An 18,364-nucleotide genomic window follows, 5' to 3' on the forward strand; every position below is an offset into this window, starting at 1 on the left:
CCTAGACAAAAAGCATATCTGTATTGAACAAAAGATCAAAAAATCGTAAATTTCGTAATTAATACTATATGATTTATAAAAACTATCATTAAACGTGTAGAGTCTAACATCCTCTAAAGCAATCAGCAATTGCAACGCTCTAGAGAATCAGCTTCAAGTGTCATTACTATCATGAGAACGTACGGCTGCCTCCAGAGTGGATCTCTGCACCACGCCTGTCAGCACCTTCTTTTAAGATCTTCAGAATCACCTCATCCTTGTTAAGCTTGCCAAATTCATTCAGTAATTCTGACTTGGATGCTTCGTCAAAGATCCCATCTGCACCCCCCGTTCTATTGGTGAACACCTTGTAGACAGAAAGGACATCCACAATGGGAATTGAAGAATCCTTTTTGTAGCTGACAAGGGATTGAGGATCTTCGACAAAAACGATGAAATCGCTGTCAGAGCCTCTGTAGAATACTTTGTGGGGACCTGCCATAATTGAGCTGTACAGTTATTCGGTTAATAAGCTTCCGTGTTTAGAAAAGTCAATGGCTGAGACTTCACGGTTATTCTTCCACCATCCATCCTTGAAAAGTGGAGAAAACTTCCAATCCTTTTATAGGGGAGAAATCGAGAAAGTGGCAGCACACGCCATATTTTCCCATATTGAAATTTGCTGATCATATTTATTTAGTTGCACAAGAACAAAACCACTGTTAGGTTATAAGGGGCTGCAACTTAGGTGATCATCAACTGCATATTGGCTCTTGATTATGCCCATTACTCATTGTGCGTCCTGATTTTGGCCCTAAGTCACGCGATGGCCTCAATCCTGTTCATTATAGGAGACACACTGAATATGTGGACCGAGGCTACAATTGTCCATGGTATCAGCTAGGATGTGTACGGGAGCCATCATATTCACTCGATGTTGGCAATTGAGTTGGCCAGTTGAAAGGAACCAATTTGCGAGAGTTCGAACTCCCAAACCTCATCTCAACTGAAATAGGAAATAAAAGCAACCGTACGCACGATTGCAAACAAGCCTGGAGAAAAAAAAGTATCCACCATTTACGAGCTGACTACTCACGAGCATCATATGACACTTACTCTGTGTTGTCAAGTTTTAAGTTCGTAAGCATGGAAGCGGTTTCCGCTTAAATGGGATAGGGAATATCTTACAGAGAGGACTTTCCGTCTTCTTTCAATTTGCTGTATACTCAGAGATTGTAAGCTTCACTCTTCCTTTTTTTTCAGAATTCTGGTAGGAGCATGCTGATGAATGTGAACAACTTGCAACTCACTATGTATTCAGGCTGTTCAGTTATCAGGTAATATTGCAATTGATAGCTACATTTTTGGTTTGTAATAAATATGCAGTTAACCAGAGATTCATTGGGCCACTGCTTTTCATATTTTCATCAAGTTTCACGTATTTAAGAATTCCTCAAGAACAACAAACTTCTGCAAGAATGTGAATATATAACACCAATAAAGATTACCTATGTGTTCCATCGCTTAAAGTCATAAATGTGAACGACCTCCCAGTACCGATGTATGCGTTCGTTGTGTAGACTGCTCGGATTTAAGCAAGGCAATTGAGAACAGCCAGACCAATAATGACCAATCACGAAGCGAAGACTCCGTTTTTGTTCCTTGTCTGAATGTATGGAAACAGCAAGGAATCTGATCGGATCATTGTTCATCCGATTTCACCTGCAGAGGGTCTATTTCCTGGAGAGTTCTGTTCTTCCGATAAACAGAACGAACAACTTTTGATAGCAAAGAGGTGGGGCATTATGAAGGATTTTGACACATATCCCCACAAATAATTTGTAGCTGTTTCTTTGAAGAATTTATTTGGAAAAATCAAAATGTGTTTGGGGTTTGTATGGACATTCCTGAGATGTGGAGCTGAACATTTAGAATGGCTTCTTATTAGTCATTTTATCAAACTGTCACCTTCATTAGTAATTGTAATAAAGAGCTTTTGTGGGGGATCTATCAACAAATGTTCCTTAAAGTTGTGTCAAAGGTGAGGATTTCTTGGAAACAATGGTATTTTTTAGGTTATTTTTCATGAATACAATTGCGAAACAATACTCGAGAATTTTAAGATAGAAAATTATCTTCATGAATGCAAGATGAATGGTTAATGTGGTGGTACGATTGTATATTCTATAGTTGATTACATTGTTTTGTTGGGTGACTCTGTGTTGTCACCAACTTGTTGAAATGTGGAGATGAAACTTCGATGTTCTAATGATTCTTTCTCCTTACCCTAATTAAGTAGTATAAATTCAAATGGCTATCCTTGTAGAATCACATTTAAGTTTGCCAGAATACAGAAGCAGTTCAAATATGATTTCAGATAACCACTCCTCCTCCTCTAGTACAGAGGAGAAGGCAGCCCACTTACAGTATGAAATAAAGTCTGATTCTGGAGAATTGGGTGCTTTTAGCATTGAGACCGATTTTATTGAAATTGAGCAGTTGGCTCAACAGGCATCAAGAAAGAGGACCTTCTGGCAAAAGCTATTGGACTGTGAGTTCGAATTAGAGTTCAAGGACAAGAAACATATGGTCTGGCTCTTGGGAGCATTTGCTTCTGCTGCCGGAATACTTTCTGGAGTTGACCAGTCAATTATTAGTGGTGCATCCATTGGAATGAATACTGCTTTGAAGTTAACTGATCACCAATCCTCACTTGTCTCGAGTCTTATGCCATTAGGTGCCATGGCAGGCTCTATGATGATGACTCCATTAAGTGAGTATTTTGGAAGAAAGAAGGCGATCGTTATTTCTTGTCTTTGGTACTCCCTCGGAGCTGGACTCTGTGCTGGAGCCAATTCTCATGAGATGATGTTTGCAGGTAGATTTATTCTTGGAATTGGTGTTGGAATTGAGGGAGGTTCTGTTGGTATTTATATTGCTGAATCAGTGCCAGCTCATGTTCGTGGTAATTTGGTTTCTATGTACCAGTTCAATATTGCCTTGGGAGAAGTTTTTGGTTTTGCAATTGCCGCAATATTCTATGACATTCACGGTGGTTGGAGATATATGGTTGGATCTTCCTTGGTTTTCTCTACAATCTTATTTATTGGTTTGCTCTTCCTACCAGAATCTCCTCGTTATTTGATGTACAAGGGGAAGGTAGGAGAATCCTATAATGTCTGGAAGAGATTAAGAAATGCTGATGATGAAAGCAGTAAGGTAGAATTCTTGGAGATGAGACATAATGCAATCATTGATGAAGATAGAAGAGCTCATGAAAGCAAATTTCAAGTATGGATGGACCTTTTCACAATTCCAAGAAATAGGCGTGCTTTATTCTATGCTGTTCTCATGGTGTCTTTTGGTCAATTAACTGGTATTAACGCTGTCATGTATTATTTGTCAACGCTTATGCACAAGATCGGTTTCAATATTAGGGCATCAGTCTTCATGTCACTTGTTGGAGGTGGATCACTATTAATTGGTACAATTCCAGCAATTTTATGGATGGATAGATTTGGCCGTCGTGTTTGGGGAATGAATATTATTGGGTTTTTCATTGGTTTAGTTCTTGTCGGTGTCGGCTATAGATTCAATTCAGTTACTCAAAAAGAAGCTGCTCTTGGAGTCTATCTTACTGGACTTATTTTGTATATGTCATTTTTTGGTGCTTATGCATGTTTGACATGGGTGCTTCCTGCCGAATCGTTTTCTTTGTCGACTAGATCTGTTGGTATGACAATCTGTTCTACATTCCTTTATCTTTGGTCTTTTACCGTCACTTATAATTTCACCAAGATGCAAAACGCTTTCACCTATACTGGGTTAACTTTAGGCTTCTATGGTGGTATCGCTTTCATTGGTTTCATCTACCAAATTTTGTTCATGCCTGAAACTAAGGATAAGACTTTGGAAGAAATAGATGATATATTCTCCAAGTCTTCTTTCCAAGTTGCTAGAGAAAATATTAGTAACGTGAAAAGGTTCTGGGGTTTCAGCTAGTTAGAGTATTTAACAATCAATCAATTTTGCACCCGTGGTATTGTTATCTAACAAATGACGCATCTAAGGAAGGTCGCGTCATTGTATAATATTCTGAGGGGTGGACTGACTAGTCTAAGAATGAAGCCTTAGGGCCCACTGGTAGTTAAATACAACACGCGTGATACTTTGAAGAGTCTAGGAGAGAGTTGTACTGTGATATATAATTCTTAGTAGAGATTCGGTAGGCTTATCGATGCTTTTTTATCGATAATTTTAGACCCTGTATAGCGCGAACTAATTTTTTTCGCAGCCATTCCTTAGATGGCAAGTAGCTAGAATGAAACACACTAAGTATGTATGATGCTAAATCAAAAGAAAAACAGTGAACATTCTCCATTTTCCAAGAACCACTTTAGAGATAGTTCAAATATAGAAACAAAAAAAGTAATTCCGATACCGGGAGTCGAACCCGGGTCTGCTCGGTGAAAGCGAACCGTGCTAGCCGTTACACTATATCGGAGGTTGTTATTGGAAGTGGTACGCTTGCTGTAGTCAAATCAAGATTGGAACTAGGCAGATTTTTCCCCGTTTTTTATTTTAATCCTAAGATTTCCTCCACCCTATAGAGTGATCTATATACTTTGTAGTAGATAGGTTTGACTTTAGTCTTATTACATGCTATCTCTTAAAAAACAATTTCATTTTATTTCGTGGAAAGCAGTGTAAAACACTTTAATCAAATAAGTTATCTTATGAAAAAGGCAAGTTATCTAGATTTCACTTCATACTACCAGAAGCATATGAAATAGAAGTAAATGCACCTTCAGGAGTATCTTCAGGATTAATAATGTTGCCTGCCAACTCTTCCTCGAAATCCTCTACATGGGCATTTATCTCGAACCATCCTTTCTCGAATGGACCAACAGCAGGAACTCCAGAAACTGGAAAGTAATAAGACAATAAGTAGTACAAAATGAATGCTGAAAAGAAGCCAGCAAAGAAGTTTAAGTCATAAACTCTGGTGGCTCCAATGGGGACCTTATGAGTCTCAGTGGCACCAACAAAACCAACAATGTTGGGCATGATGCCGCCTATATAGGCAGCATAAGCTCTCCAATTGCACCCAATGAAATTGTACTTGTAGACAGAAGGAAGTGCAGATTCTGGTGCCGTCATCGAGTATAAGTGAGTCAAGAAAATACGACCTCTTCTGAGATAGTAATAGTCGCAAGCTACTACACCAGCAATAGATGAAAGGAAAACGGAGTAAGCAGATAAATAAGTCGTGAACATGGAAGAAGAAGAAGTCAATTTCCATGGACAGATACAAAGTGCAACAGCAGCACACAAGTAGCTTCCCCGTCTAATACTCATGAATCTAGGCAATAAAGCTGTGACATCGGTACCAAAAGAAAGTGAATTGGCACTAATGTTGGTTCCTAATTGGGCCAATGCAAATGCAAGTCCAATCAAAAATACACCAGCTCTGTTACCAGATGTGTAGTTGTCCAAGAATCTTCCTAGAACATCTATTGGAGACCAGTATGCCTCCCCGTACATGGACTGAGATGCTGAGGTGACCAAGATTCCGATTAAGGATGTTAGAGAGAAGCACAATGGAATAGAAAGAGAGTAGACTAAATATTTCATACTGAAGGATGGCTTCGTAGCAAAACGAGAGAAGTCAGGCGCATTAGTGATTAACGTTGCGAAATTAGCCAAGCAGTTCATTGTGGATGTAACAAATGCCCAACCCAACTTACTTCCTTGAGCTGTAGCTGGAGTATGAACCACGGGACCGATGCCTCCTGCCTTGACAATAGTCCATACCAAGAATGCGATACCTGCAACTGGAACAACATAGGCTTTGACTGTGAATAAGTGTCTAACCTTATGAGGTGGAAACCAAAGGAATGGCAAGGAGAAAAGCCAGAACAAGAAGAAACTTAAGAATTTAAAGGTAGTCAAGTCAGGATCACTAATGCCATTAGCCATCGTCTTGTCTAGATTTTGGCCAAATATTGATCTCAACATGACCTCAAAGCATGGACCAGCCACTGAACATTGAACTGCATACCAAACAGCAGACATAACCACTCTGTTGAGGACTGGCCAGAGGGAGCCATAAATTCCAAACGCAGATCGTACAGAAACAGGGAAGGAAATGTGATAGAATATACCAACTCTGGCAGCCTGTGATACAAATAATCCAGTAATTGTATAACCTATCCAAACAGAAATCCATGTCTGCCACCAATTCATACCTCCCAGTTGAATTCCAGTTGCTGCAATCTGCCATGTATTAATATTGAAGGAATCAGCAATCCAGAAGAAGACGTAGTTGTACCAAGCCCATTGACGTCTTTCAGCTTCAACTGGACGCAAATCATGATTGTAAAGGAACATCTGAGAGTGAGTCAATTCACCCTTGGGTTGGACTTCTACCCATCTTATAAGCTTCTGTAAGAAGGTTTCATTTTTGAAGCCAGCTTCAGTATCTTCCACAGAGCCTCTCTCTACGGAGACGACTGTGTTAACTTTTTCGTCTTTAGAATCCATTATTGAGGTAATTTATTATACACCTAATTGCATTGGACTTGGGATTTTCACTCTTATTTATAATTACCCACCAAAAGGCATTATTCGAGCTAACAATAGAAGAAAACAATTTCAGTCCTAAATTTTTACAATCAATTATTTGGAAAAGTGAAGCTGTTATCGGCAGTGTCTGGAGAACTGCATGGTCTAATTACCATATACCTTTCAAGTATAAAATTCCACGATTCGGTATATACATTTTGCACTCTGAATTTAGCGGACCGGTATTCGGCATATTTCGCCGCGTTCTTTCTTTTTGGAAATGAGCTCCTACTTTGAAAAAGCATCAATTCTTCAACAGATACACAATTTCTCATCCCGGATAGCAAAAAAATTGTTTTTAGGATGCTATGTTTCGGCGATATGATATCTAGAATCGGATCTATCATCGAATATCTCTGAAAAAAAGAAAATGTCTGTATTTCGATGACATTATTTTTTGGTTGTAATACAAAAAAATATCTGAATCAGTGGCTGCAATATAATCTGTAAATTGCAGACTGATTTCTTTGCATATTCTTTACTGTAATCGCAAATAATTTGCATCGAATCTGGGAATTACTTTCTTGGGTAATTGCGGGCGAGTTTGTTCATGAACTTGGGCTTCAGTACCGCGTATTCTGCAAGTTCTATAAGATTCCTGTTATGGAGGGTTTTGATTTCCTTATCATTGCTATCTATTGGCCCCTGCTCAATCCGAACAATTTCGCAACTCTTTTTACAGAAACTTTTTTCACCGTAGTAGTCATTCCTTGAAATGCCTCCTTAAATGATCCAGTTAAGGAGTGCTTTTTGGGGTGCATTTTGTGTTCACAAATGGGTAAATCTCTACCGAAATCCCTTTTGAGTGGTTGTGTGGCATTGAATGTTACCGAAGTGTCGGTGAATCTCACTTTGTGACCTTATCTACAGTTTATTAGGATATTGACTCAAATATTATAAATTGACATAGTGTGTACAAATAGAAAAAGATAACCTGGAAGACACGTTGAAAGAAATGAGATCAACCCAATTAAGAATTCTGTTGATTGAAAAGAAGCACATTTAGAATGTGTTAAAGATTAGATTGATAATTTTTAAAAGTTTCTGACAAGATATCCATTCTATTGTGTCTCCTTGTGTTCATTTGCGAAGTGATGTGAGTATTCGGATGTGTCTTGATCTCTAAGATTGCAAAAGGAACTTAGAAAGATTTCAAAATAGGGGATTTCATCAATATAGGTATTTTAATACACTTGCAATTGAACTGCTGTAACCATTGGATTGCGAGAAAATTGTCAACTTTAAAAAGTCAGTTTCTCTAATTATTGAATGTGAATTTCATGATTGAACACTTCAATGTCCCAATTCCATGTACACTAATTCTCATGGAGTTATAGAATCAATCAGGTTACAAAATGTCTTGAAGGGTTTTGAAGCTAAGATTTTCTTAGAGATAATCAAATTTTGTTACTTTAGCACAAATTCTCTCAAAAAATCAAAGCTATAAAGTCAATTAAACTTTACACAATGATACCATTACAAATAGAAGTTAATGAAACCGCTTTTAAGAATAGTAACAATTTCCAACTCCTTGCCCCATAATTCGCCCAAATACCGGTTTTAGAACTGCTGCACCTTCATGACAACGCTCGGTAATGCAACGGCACAGTTGCAAAATGACACAATTCCTGCACTTACACACCAATAGAGACTCTTGCGCAACTTCCGGACACCACCGGAATACAGTTTGGCTGAGCTGTGAAGTAATGGATACTCTCCAAGCGACAGTTGTTAAACAAATTCAATTCATTTACCTCTTTCTTTCGTTTGATTTTCCAGTCAATTGTTTAAGAATATTATACGCAATTTCGGAGTCTTACACGGGACGTCAGACTATCCTTCCAACCGTGTGTGTCTATTAACTACTGTCTTGTTCCTTACATCCGTCTGTGCCGTGGTACACTCTACACTATTTCTGAAGACAACACAATAGCATGTCAGTTGGGAAACTCAAAAAGGGGTTGACGGAGTTCGGGTCCAGTGTAAAGGACACAGTCGTATCTGTCTCAGATACTGTGACTACGGTCAGAATTCACAGGGACTACGACAAGGACGACGAGCTCATTGAACACTACAAACATGACTTGAGCAAGGCAAAGCTGGGATTAAGCTACATCGCCTCACAACAGAAGAAAATGGCTCTGAGTCACTGGGGAAAGCTTTTTAAGCTCAACATACGAATTGTAGAACACTTTATTCAGCTTTTAGGAACAGACTCTCTCAGCTTCAAAGGTATTGAGGATTACTACCATGACTTCGACAAGTTCCAGGCCACAGAAGAAATACCCATGGTACATCCCAAAGAGAGGCAGTTTCTCATAGAAAGTGTTCATCTGGAGTTGGTCAACTACATGAGCTCGTTGCAACAGGGAAAGTTTAAAATCACTCAGGACTGGGACATTCATGAAAAGAGTCTCAAGCTTAGAATTACAGAAATGAACAAACATATCAGCGATACGCTAAAGTTGATCAAAAAGAGAAACAAGAAGAAAACTAACTATATCAAGACTGAGCACAAGATTTCCAAGTTAATGAAGAAGACGGCACCGCTCGAGACAAAGGAGCAGGACCAGTTGAACACTCTCGAGTCTTCATTAAAGGAAGAAGAAAAGGAATACACAAAGATCAACGACAAACTCAAGTCCATCTTGCCTCATGTAATTTCGTTTTTGGATGAGTTCGTAGAGAATATCACCAAGATCATATTGTGCAAGCAGGTGGAAACATACAAGGAAATTGCGCAAATGCTCGATTACTTCTGTACTTTCCACGGCTTTTTGGACACTTCCGGAGATCCGCATAACAAAATCCAGTCTTACGAGGATATAATCAGTAAATGGGAAGAGGCTACGACTCCAACTAGATTGCAAATCGAATCCTTTATCTCCATCATCTACGACAAGAAACCAGAGTTGATAGATACTGAGATCGACGAAAAGGATAAAACGCTGTCTGCTGCAAAGATGTGGAACAAGATCACAGACAAGGTTGTAGAAAAGAAACACACTGTCAAAACGAAGGATCATGTGAACGGAATCTTCAACGACTATTTGTCTGTTGATCCACTCCAGGCTTTTCTTCAGAACAATGACCCCAACAGTAACATCTCGGAGACGTATCATCCGTCCAAGGTGGTCGATGTAGATGATGTCTATATTCCTAAACCTGTTACTGCGCCAGTAATTTCACCTAAACTACCACCAAGAGTCAACACCGCTCACAGCTCTAAACCTTTGCCTACCGTCGCGGCCAATAAAGTCACTACCCCATTGCCACCCCTTCCACCTGACAGATTTGTTTACAACAGTAACTTCTCGCGCAGTGATTCCTTGGACTCAATTCATTCTGATAACGAGTCAATCATATCTGATTCTTCTTCCCACAGTACTACTTCTCTTGTCAGTGACATACTCCTTCACAATGCCTCCGCTGATGTTGTGAACAAGCACTTGAAGAAGGTCTATAATTCGTCTAAGAATGACATCAAGTATTCTCCTATTCCAGAGAGATTTGCTGATTTGGATATACCTCCCGCAACAGATGATCTTATATTCCAAAAGACCACTACTGTAACCTATAAGTTGCACGAGTTCAACAAGTTCTTCGACAAAATTATCGCATTGTCAGATTCGATGCAATTGGATCGACGTGTTTTGGAGGCTAAATATGATTTTCCTGGTATCGAGCCGGGTGACTTGTCTTTCAAAACAGGCGACAAGATCGAAATCATCTTTGACTTTCAGTCCATCGACACTTTATATAGTAATGACCAGAAGAACTGGTTGATTGGCGCCTCCAAGTTCGGCCAAGACCATTTCCGGATTGGATTTGTTCCAAGCAATTACTTCTAGAGTATTGACATTAGTTATTTGACTTCAGTTATATACATACATACATATATTTAATCAATCTCACAATCGAGAAGATCGAACAACGAACCCAACACTTTTTCGGCGTCCGCTCTAACCCCATTATGAAAGAATTCACTGGAGATATACTGCTTCAAGTTTCCATTACCCTTAAACACTTCTTTCTTAACCGCTCTAGTCAAGTCGAAATCAACAAATTGGTCGTAGACGTAAGTAGCTGACACAATTGGAACCTTGGTTTCATACAACCTTTTAGCATCGTACAAGGAGCTCCATTCTTTATTGTTGTGAAGAGCATAAGCAAGCTCCTTGAATTTCTTCAATTCAGCAAAATCTTCGTACAACGACTTATAGACCATTTCGCCGGTGAAGTAAACTTCGTGGTCTGAGTCCTCGCTGAAGACAAATTTCGTGTTTTCTGTAGCGTATCTTAATCTATCGCTACTCCATTCACTCAGCTTCTTTCCCAATCCAGTTCCATCACAGTAAATTGCTTCGAGGAACAACGGGTAAATGACATTTGTATCGAAAGTAGAGTCGTTCTGAACTTCATTAAGGATCTGATAAGTGGGGAATCCGAAAGTCGACAAGTCGTAGTCGAACTTTACTACCAATTGATGAATATGATCAGTTCCTCCGCTAGCACCAAACAACAATCCCAACTGCTGGAAACGTTCTACGCTCAAATTGCCACCGTTAGGAAGAGTGACTTTGTTTTTGGAGAGATACGTGAGAATATTTCTAACTTTTAGTTTGTCCTGAGGGTATTTATCGTAATAATGTTCGTTTCTTTCTCTGGTTCGGGCATAGGTTGCCGAATGAACATCGTCCGGTGAGAAGTTGATTGGAGGAACACCACCAGTGACCAACACTTCCTTCAATGAAGTATCATATTTGGACAAATAGGTGAATGACGTGAATCCCCCATACGATTGCCCTAATAGCGACCATTTTTCAATGCCCAATGCTTTTCTCACAAATTCGTAATCTTCCACTATAGAATCGGCTCTGAAGTTGACGATAAACTTTAACTGTCTAGAAGCATATTCTTCCTTCAGTTCGCCATTTATCTGTGGAAGTAAATGGCTGAAAGTACCCACTTCTAAGGGTGTAGAAAGGCCTGTTCCTCTTTGATCCAAAAAGAGAATTTGGTACCCTCTATCCAACAAGACCTTGGTGAAGGCAGTACTCGATAACGGCACACCACAGGGAAACCCGGGACCACCTTGAACATAGCAGATTATCTTGGGCTTTTCTGGTAGAACCAAATTCGTCTTAGCTTCTGGAAATACGCGGACATCGTGCAACTTTTCATCATACTTCTGGGTGATATTTGCTACAACATATATTTCCTTTACAGTGCAACCGGGAATTTCAACCCCAGAATACGAGAGAGGAACTTGGAATTTGAGTCTGTAGTTGACAATGTCCTTAACACGGAAAAAATCTACAATTTCATACGAAACCATGCTGACCAACAGAAATTGAGTCTCAATTTAGAGCAATTGAGGAATCGATGAAGAAGAGCTCTAAGAGATTGCTGAAAAATCGGAACGTTGGTCGTATGGTTGAATGGCTCTGCTTATGTCAGCACATCACAGACGGTCTGGCAACGCTTATTCTGTGCGACTATTAACTGAGTTGAGTGTTAATATTGAATAGAAACTCGACAGTTTTCTTAACTTTGAAAACCAAGAGCTGCTCAATTTTAGGAGTTTTTCTAAAAAGTTGGAAGCTGAAAGCTTTCTACTGATTGCTGTTTCAATTAGTGATAGCTATGATACACCGGGTTGTGTACAGAGCAATATCAATTTAGAAACGGTTTCAACTTCCCAGTAAAATCTTACCATTCTTCTAGGGAGATCAGATTCAACATTCCATCTATTCTAAACCTATACTGCTCCAGAAATTCGCAGCCAGAGAGAGGGAGCAGTTGTTTCGCAGCAATTGCCAACTCCAAAAATCAATTGCAGGTTATATTGCGGAATAATTCATTATTAATCTGCACAAAAATTCTATTTACCAGACGCGTAACATTATTATGCAAATCAAATGCAAAATAAAGTGATCCAAACCACCAACGCTTTTCTTTCTTTCTTTCTTACTAAGTAACAACATATTCTTCATTCCTTAATCAGGCAGTTACTAGCTTTAGTAAGACGCATTTCTACCATGACGCGTTCCTCTTCAAGAGCTTCTAAACAGCTGCTCTTGTTTAACAAGCCAATTCTTCCCACCGTTAAGGAACCCATATCCACCAAAGAACTACTCATACGACTTCAAGCTTTAAGTGACGAGTTTTCAACTCTAGACCAAGAGAATATCGATGTGGACTCCCTCAAGCAGTTCCAGTCCGATTTAATTAACAAGAAATTGCTTTGCCATGCAAACGCTGGAGTCCAGGCTTATGTCTGTTGTGCTCTAGCAGATGTTCTCAGAATTACAGCACCAAACGCTCCGTTTACGGCTTCTCAGCTTTCGGAATTGTTTAGGGGATTTTTCCGTCAGTTCAAACGTCTTGCTGATTCTGAAAATGCATACTTTCACCAACAATGTTACATCTTGAAACGTTTGGCTGAAGTCAGATCCATCATTCTCATCACAGACTTGCCCGATTCCGAGCAATTGGTAGAATTGGCCTTCGACACGTTTTACAGTTTGGCCACAAAGGATTTCCCTACTAAAATCGAGCCGTTGGCAGGTGACATTCTCGCCGAAATCGTGTCTGAAGCTGAAGTCATCTCTCAGAAAGTGTTGAAATTGATATTGAACAAGTTCCTTACTGCCAATGACTCGACCAGTATCTCAGCTATAACGACGAACACTGCCTACAACTTCTCGATCCAAATATGCGAGTTGAATTTGGACAGAATGTCGAGACTTGTAGCTCAATACTTCTCAGAATTGTTGTACGATAGTAGTAATACACAAACGGCAGATTTAGGAAAAGAGACAGAGAAGTACTCCAATGCTCACAGCAACCTCCATAAGATCCACAATCTTTCTGTTCAGATATGGAAAAGTATACCTGAACTTTTGTCTTCTGTTATGGGACTTATCGACGACGAATTGAATGCAGATGATGAAAAGATCAGAATTTTGGCTACTGAAACTATAGGGCAAATGATCGGCTCCACTTCTCTAAGTTCGTCTGTTTCTGTGACGAAGGTCAACTTTTTCATTTTCCATAGGGAAACATGGGCCAATTGGCTTAAAAAGACAACAGACGTATCGCCTGCTGTCAGAGCCAAGTGGGTAGAACAAGTTCCAGGAATCATTGGCTCCTCCAGCTCATCTACTACAGAAGTGAATAACGCACTATGTGGTTGTCTTCACAAATGCTTGTTAGATACGGATGAAAGAGTCAGAGCAGCTGCTTGTAAGAGTATAGAATCCGTTCTGTTCGAGAATTTCACGAATAGACTTTGTAACAAAAGCATCTTGCAAACATTGTCACATTTGACTAGAGAGAAAAACCCCAAAATCAGGAATAGTGCAATAAGCATTTTCAGCTCATTGTACGATAATTACGAGCAAACAGTAGTCAAGAACCAAGTAGTTAACTTTGGATCTCACAGCGAAAATGAGGCTACTGTCTTACAGAGGTTCATATCACAAGACATCCCTAATCAGCTTTTGTCTCTAATGTATATTAATGATCCTGGTATCAACCATGTTGTGGATATCAGTATTTATGACAAGCTATTACCAATTTCAGAAAGCAACACTGTGAAGAGAGTAGCAAGAATTGCAAAGTTCTTTGGCAACTTGGACTCCAAAGGTAAGCAGTCGTTTATTGCTGTGAACAAAAGACAACAACAAGTCTCCAAAGTATTGCAATCATTTGTGGAAACGGCCGAAGCCTACAGCAAATTAGGTTCAAATTTGGAAGATAAGGAAAATGCCAGTATCTCCAAGTCTGACGAAAGACCGAAGCTCACTAGTAAACTTCAAAAGATAATAGAATGGATTTGTGTTTCGTTTCCTGATGGTTTGAATACTTTTGCATGTCTTGAAAGATTCTATAAAATTAAAAAGACAAGATTCTTCTACTTGATGAAATTGTGTATTTCGCCAGAATCTGATTATAATACAGTGAGAAATTCATTCAAGGAATTGTTGTTGAAATTGAGTGACAACAAAAACATTCGTTTGGAAGGTGAAAGAAATAATATTTCTACTAATGATATGGTTAGCAACTTCAAGTTGTTGATGTTGAGGTCATCGCTTTTGATCTTCAACAAATCCAATATCCCTGAATTGATAAACTATTCGAGAGATCCTAAACATGAATTGAATTCTTCGTCCAACGAGATTTTAGAACAGATATCGAACACCGTTCCAGAAGTATTTAAGTACCACATTGATGCCTTGACTGAGTTAATAACCGAAAACAAAGAATCAAGCACACCTAGATCACACAATCTTAGAACTATATATCAATTCATCAAGAAGTTCCCTACTATGTATCCAAAGGATATTGCATTCACTGAAGCCTTGAAGAAGATTTCTACAACCGGAACTCCCCGTGAAGCCAGATATTCAACTAAGATCCTCGGTTTGAGCTCCAAGAAGGAATTGTACGCATCTGCTATCGTAAGTCTGATTTATCCTTTAGACACCAGTCACGCAAACTTTGCAACTCATCTTTCTGCAATATCTGAATTATTCACAATATGCCCATTCTCCATCCAGGAGGAGGCAAGTGAGATTACTTCACTTTTAATTAAGAAAATCTTTTTGAATAATAGAGAAATCAACGAAGAAGCCATAAAAACGGAAGGTGAATGGATAGACGATGAGACCTTGGACTTGAAGTATAAGTCGCATGCTACTTTATACGAGAAGTTGCTTGGGTTAAGATTATTGGTGAACAGACTAAAAGGCTTAATTCAAGAAGAGGGTACACTTTCTGACATAGCAAAAGAAGATATCAGCAGTAATGCACAACCAGTACTCAAGTTATTAATGTCATTTATTGGAAATTCAGGTGAAATTATCAACAAGAATTCTCCAACTTGGCCAACTCCAGAATTGTACAAGCTGAAACTCCGTCTTGTGGCAGGTCTCAATTTACTCAAACTTGCAAAATATCCACTTTACAGTGAATTGATATTGTCAACCACCTTAAGAAAGCTTAGTTTCTTATTAACAGACTCCAGTTATGACGTGAGGTCACAATTTTTGAATAGTTTGCAAAGAAAGTTGGCCGATGAACTTATTTCTGAAAGATTTTTGGCTCTTATATTCTTCTCAGCTATGGAACCTTCCAACGAGTTGAAGAATAACAGTATTATGTGGATTAAGTCTCTTTACAGAAGACAGGAATCTAAAGATAGTATTAAGTTTGAAAAGACATTAGTTCGTATAGTACAAATTCTTGCTCATCATGAACAATTTCTTTCCTTCTTACATCTGGAAGTGGGCACGGAAGATGAAAAACAAATCAAGGCGTACACTTTTGCTATGAAGTTTCTCACCTTCTATATTACTATGATTGCAAAATCAGAAAACATCTCGCTTCTTTACTATTTCGCTAGCAGAATCAAACAACATCGAGACGCTACAATCGACTCGGAACTCTACGAGGAAGATGAAATGGTAGAAACTGTTCTCAATTTATACCGAGTTGCAGAATTAGCACAATTAATAATCAAGGAATACTCAGATCAGAAGAACTGGCCAATGCAGACATGGCAGGGAAAGCTTAAATTGCCAGCTGACATCTACGCTCCCATGACAAGTGTCACCGAAGTGCAAAGAGTTATCACCAAAGTGTTTATTCCAGATAAAATTCAGTTGGACCTCAAGGGTCCAATTAGAAAAAGATTGTTCGGTACTGGAACCAAGAGGAAGTCCACTGTTGTTTCAGGAGGTATCGCTACAAAGAAGGTTAAAGCAATATCTGCCCACAAGCCAAAGAAGAGTGCGCCCCCAATAAAGAAGACGGCAGCACCTTCTAGAAAGAGTTCTCGTTCAACGAAGAAGGTGAGTTACGCAGAAGAGATATCTGGCTCTGATCTGAGTTACGATGAGGAAGACTTCTAGTGTGTGTCTTATAGATTGCAATTAAATATATTGATATGTATAATTATAATACAAGATATTATTGGTGAGCTGTATTAATAAATATTTGTATGCTTACAGAACGTTCCAGTATATGTTACTAGAGTACTGATTAAGGTATATAGTTAAACTACATCAGCATAGTTTCAAAGAGATAATGGAACTCTGTTGGTGTGCAGTTGTTACTATCAATGTGCTATCGTTCCATTTCCTTGAGGCTGTTCCAGTTGCGATTATTCTGAAGGTCTTCTCCTAGGATGAGAAGCCTAGCAGCAGCTGGATACTTTCTGTCGCTAACTGCAACAGGCAAGTCTACTGTTAAAACGTTCAAAAGTTTAGAAGCTTGAACGCCATACTTTCCGGAAAACTCCTTAGCGGCCGCTTCCCACCAATTGCCCAAAATAGAGAAATGGGCATTGGTAAGGAGGCTGAGATCTCTATTAAGGAGACGAGCAAGGAATTTCCACGAAGCTTCAAAAGAATAGAATGAAAGCTGTTGAGGATAATCAAGTAGTCTACTCATAGTGGCCCAAACCATACAAATTCCGGACACTCTTTCGTCATATTTGGTGTCATCTTCCCACTTGTTATCTCTTCTTTTCCAACCCATTCTAGTCCTTCCTTCTTCCGAGTCTATGGAGCAGGTATAGCCGATAATGTATGGACATTTTTTGACAAACCTGGATGACAAATAGTAGTCGAACTCCGTGAATGTCTCTAGTAAAGTATATGCAAGATGTGCCAATGGCAAAGCAGCATTGGGCTTGACTATAACTTCGGTTTCAGCTTGGTCAACTATTGCTTTGGCCACGAAGTTCAAGATCCACTTATAGGCTAATTCGTTACCCTTGGCTTGGGAAACTAATTCTACTACTTCATGTTTAATTCTGTTGAGCTGTTGGTATGAATTAGACAATTGTCCGAATTTAGGGTTGATTTTACGTTTCAACGAGTTGACTAATTTTTTCAAGTCCTTATCTTCATTCATAGGACCAACAATGGTTTCCTTGATATCAACGATATTCTTCTTATATTGTAAAAAGCTCTGCTCAATAGCAGCAAAGTCTGTCAATGAGTTTTGTTGGGCAGCTTTTCTCTGTTCGGCCTCCTTTTTAGCTTCAGCTTCTAGTCGCTCCTTTTCCCTTCGTTGTTTTTCGAGCTCGAGTTTATGCTGCTTTTCCCTTTCATCTCTTTCTTGTTTGAGTCTTCTTTCTTCTGCCAACTTAGCTTCCTGTTCCTTGCGTTTGCGTTCGTCATCTTCCCTTTTGCGTCTTGCTTCTTCCTCTCTGCGGCGTTTCTCTTCCTCTAGGCGACGTCTTTGTTCCTCCTCCTTTTGTCTCTTCATTTCCTCGATACGTCGTATCCTTTCCTTCTCGTCGTTTATGAGTTTCTGAACAAGAACATTCTGCGACTGAATCGATTGTTGGACATCTGTGTTAAAAGCGTCGATAGCTGCTTTTTCATTGACGGAGTTATGGTGAAGTTTGCTTTGTAAGTTCTCTACATCGAGCTTGAGTTGCTGAAGCTTGTGAGATATGTGATCGTGAAGATAGTTCGATTCCTGCTTTCGTTGGTAGTCAAATTTCAAAGCCGTATCTTTATGAATTTGGACAAAATCACTTGCTTCTGAGCTTGACGCCGATTCAAGTGTTTTGGCGATGCTGAAAGGCTCAATAGAGTCATTGTGAATGGTTAGAGAATTCTCTTGTGCTTGGAGATGAAGCACTCCAGTTGGAGTGGAAACTTCCACCAAGAGCTGGAAGTCGGCAGGAATCCCGAATCTCATATTCTATATTAAGAATTTGACACGAAAGAATGTAATTGAA

At 39.2% G+C, this 18,364-nt stretch overlaps 7 protein-coding genes across 7 annotated transcripts; 3 read left to right on the top strand and 4 right to left on the bottom strand. All coding sequences in view use genetic code 12, as the record gives it.

The window, feature by feature from the left end:
- Positions 1–169: 169 nt before the first annotated feature.
- PICST_36865 (adjacent to HXT4) lies at positions 170–481 on the bottom strand (the record flags this gene model as incomplete). The annotated part of the gene is made up of 1 exon (XM_001385968.1): positions 170–481. The coding sequence occupies one exon, from the start codon at positions 479–481 to the stop codon at positions 170–172; it is 312 nt and encodes a 103-aa protein (XP_001386005.2).
- A 1,964-nt stretch (positions 482–2,445) lies between these two features.
- On the top strand, positions 2,446–3,981 carry HXT4 (fructose symporter; the record flags this gene model as incomplete). Its single annotated transcript, XM_001385625.1, has 1 exon — positions 2,446–3,981. A coding segment is annotated over one exon (1,536 nt), but the record flags the coding sequence as incomplete, so codon positions are not given.
- A 759-nt stretch (positions 3,982–4,740) lies between these two features.
- DAL4.2 (allantoin permease) lies at positions 4,741–6,522 on the bottom strand (the record flags this gene model as incomplete). Its single annotated transcript, XM_001385969.1, has 1 exon — positions 4,741–6,522. The coding sequence occupies one exon, from the start codon at positions 6,520–6,522 to the stop codon at positions 4,741–4,743; it is 1,782 nt and encodes a 593-aa protein (XP_001386006.2).
- Positions 6,523–8,537: 2,015 nt separating this feature from the next.
- On the top strand, positions 8,538–10,454 carry PICST_33170 (predicted protein; the record flags this gene model as incomplete). Its single annotated transcript, XM_001385626.1, has 1 exon — positions 8,538–10,454. The coding sequence occupies one exon, from the start codon at positions 8,538–8,540 to the stop codon at positions 10,452–10,454; it is 1,917 nt and encodes a 638-aa protein (XP_001385663.2).
- Positions 10,455–10,504: 50 nt separating this feature from the next.
- PAP2 (prolyl aminopeptidase) lies at positions 10,505–11,941 on the bottom strand (the record flags this gene model as incomplete). The annotated part of the gene is made up of 1 exon (XM_001385970.1): positions 10,505–11,941. The coding sequence occupies one exon, from the start codon at positions 11,939–11,941 to the stop codon at positions 10,505–10,507; it is 1,437 nt and encodes a 478-aa protein (XP_001386007.2).
- Positions 11,942–12,644: 703 nt separating this feature from the next.
- PICST_61740 (precocious dissociation of sister chromatids) lies at positions 12,645–16,520 on the top strand (the record flags this gene model as incomplete). Its single annotated transcript, XM_001385627.1, is given in 6 exon segments — positions 12,645–14,030; positions 14,061–14,389; positions 14,417–15,375; positions 15,394–16,303; positions 16,323–16,398; positions 16,419–16,520. The coding sequence occupies 6 exon segments, from the start codon at positions 12,645–12,647 to the stop codon at positions 16,518–16,520; spliced, it is 3,762 nt and encodes a 1,253-aa protein (XP_001385664.2).
- Positions 16,521–16,734: 214 nt separating this feature from the next.
- PICST_33173 (predicted protein) lies at positions 16,735–18,324 on the bottom strand (the record flags this gene model as incomplete). The annotated part of the gene is made up of 2 exons (XM_001385971.1): positions 16,735–18,099; positions 18,265–18,324. The coding sequence occupies 2 exons, from the start codon at positions 18,322–18,324 to the stop codon at positions 16,735–16,737; spliced, it is 1,425 nt and encodes a 474-aa protein (XP_001386008.1).
- Positions 18,325–18,364: the final 40 nt, after the last annotated feature.

This window comes from Scheffersomyces stipitis, chromosome 6 (genome assembly GCF_000209165.1).
Source record: "Scheffersomyces stipitis CBS 6054 chromosome 6, complete sequence".
In the NCBI taxonomy this organism is placed as follows: Eukaryota; Fungi; Ascomycota; class Pichiomycetes; order Serinales; family Debaryomycetaceae; genus Scheffersomyces; species Scheffersomyces stipitis.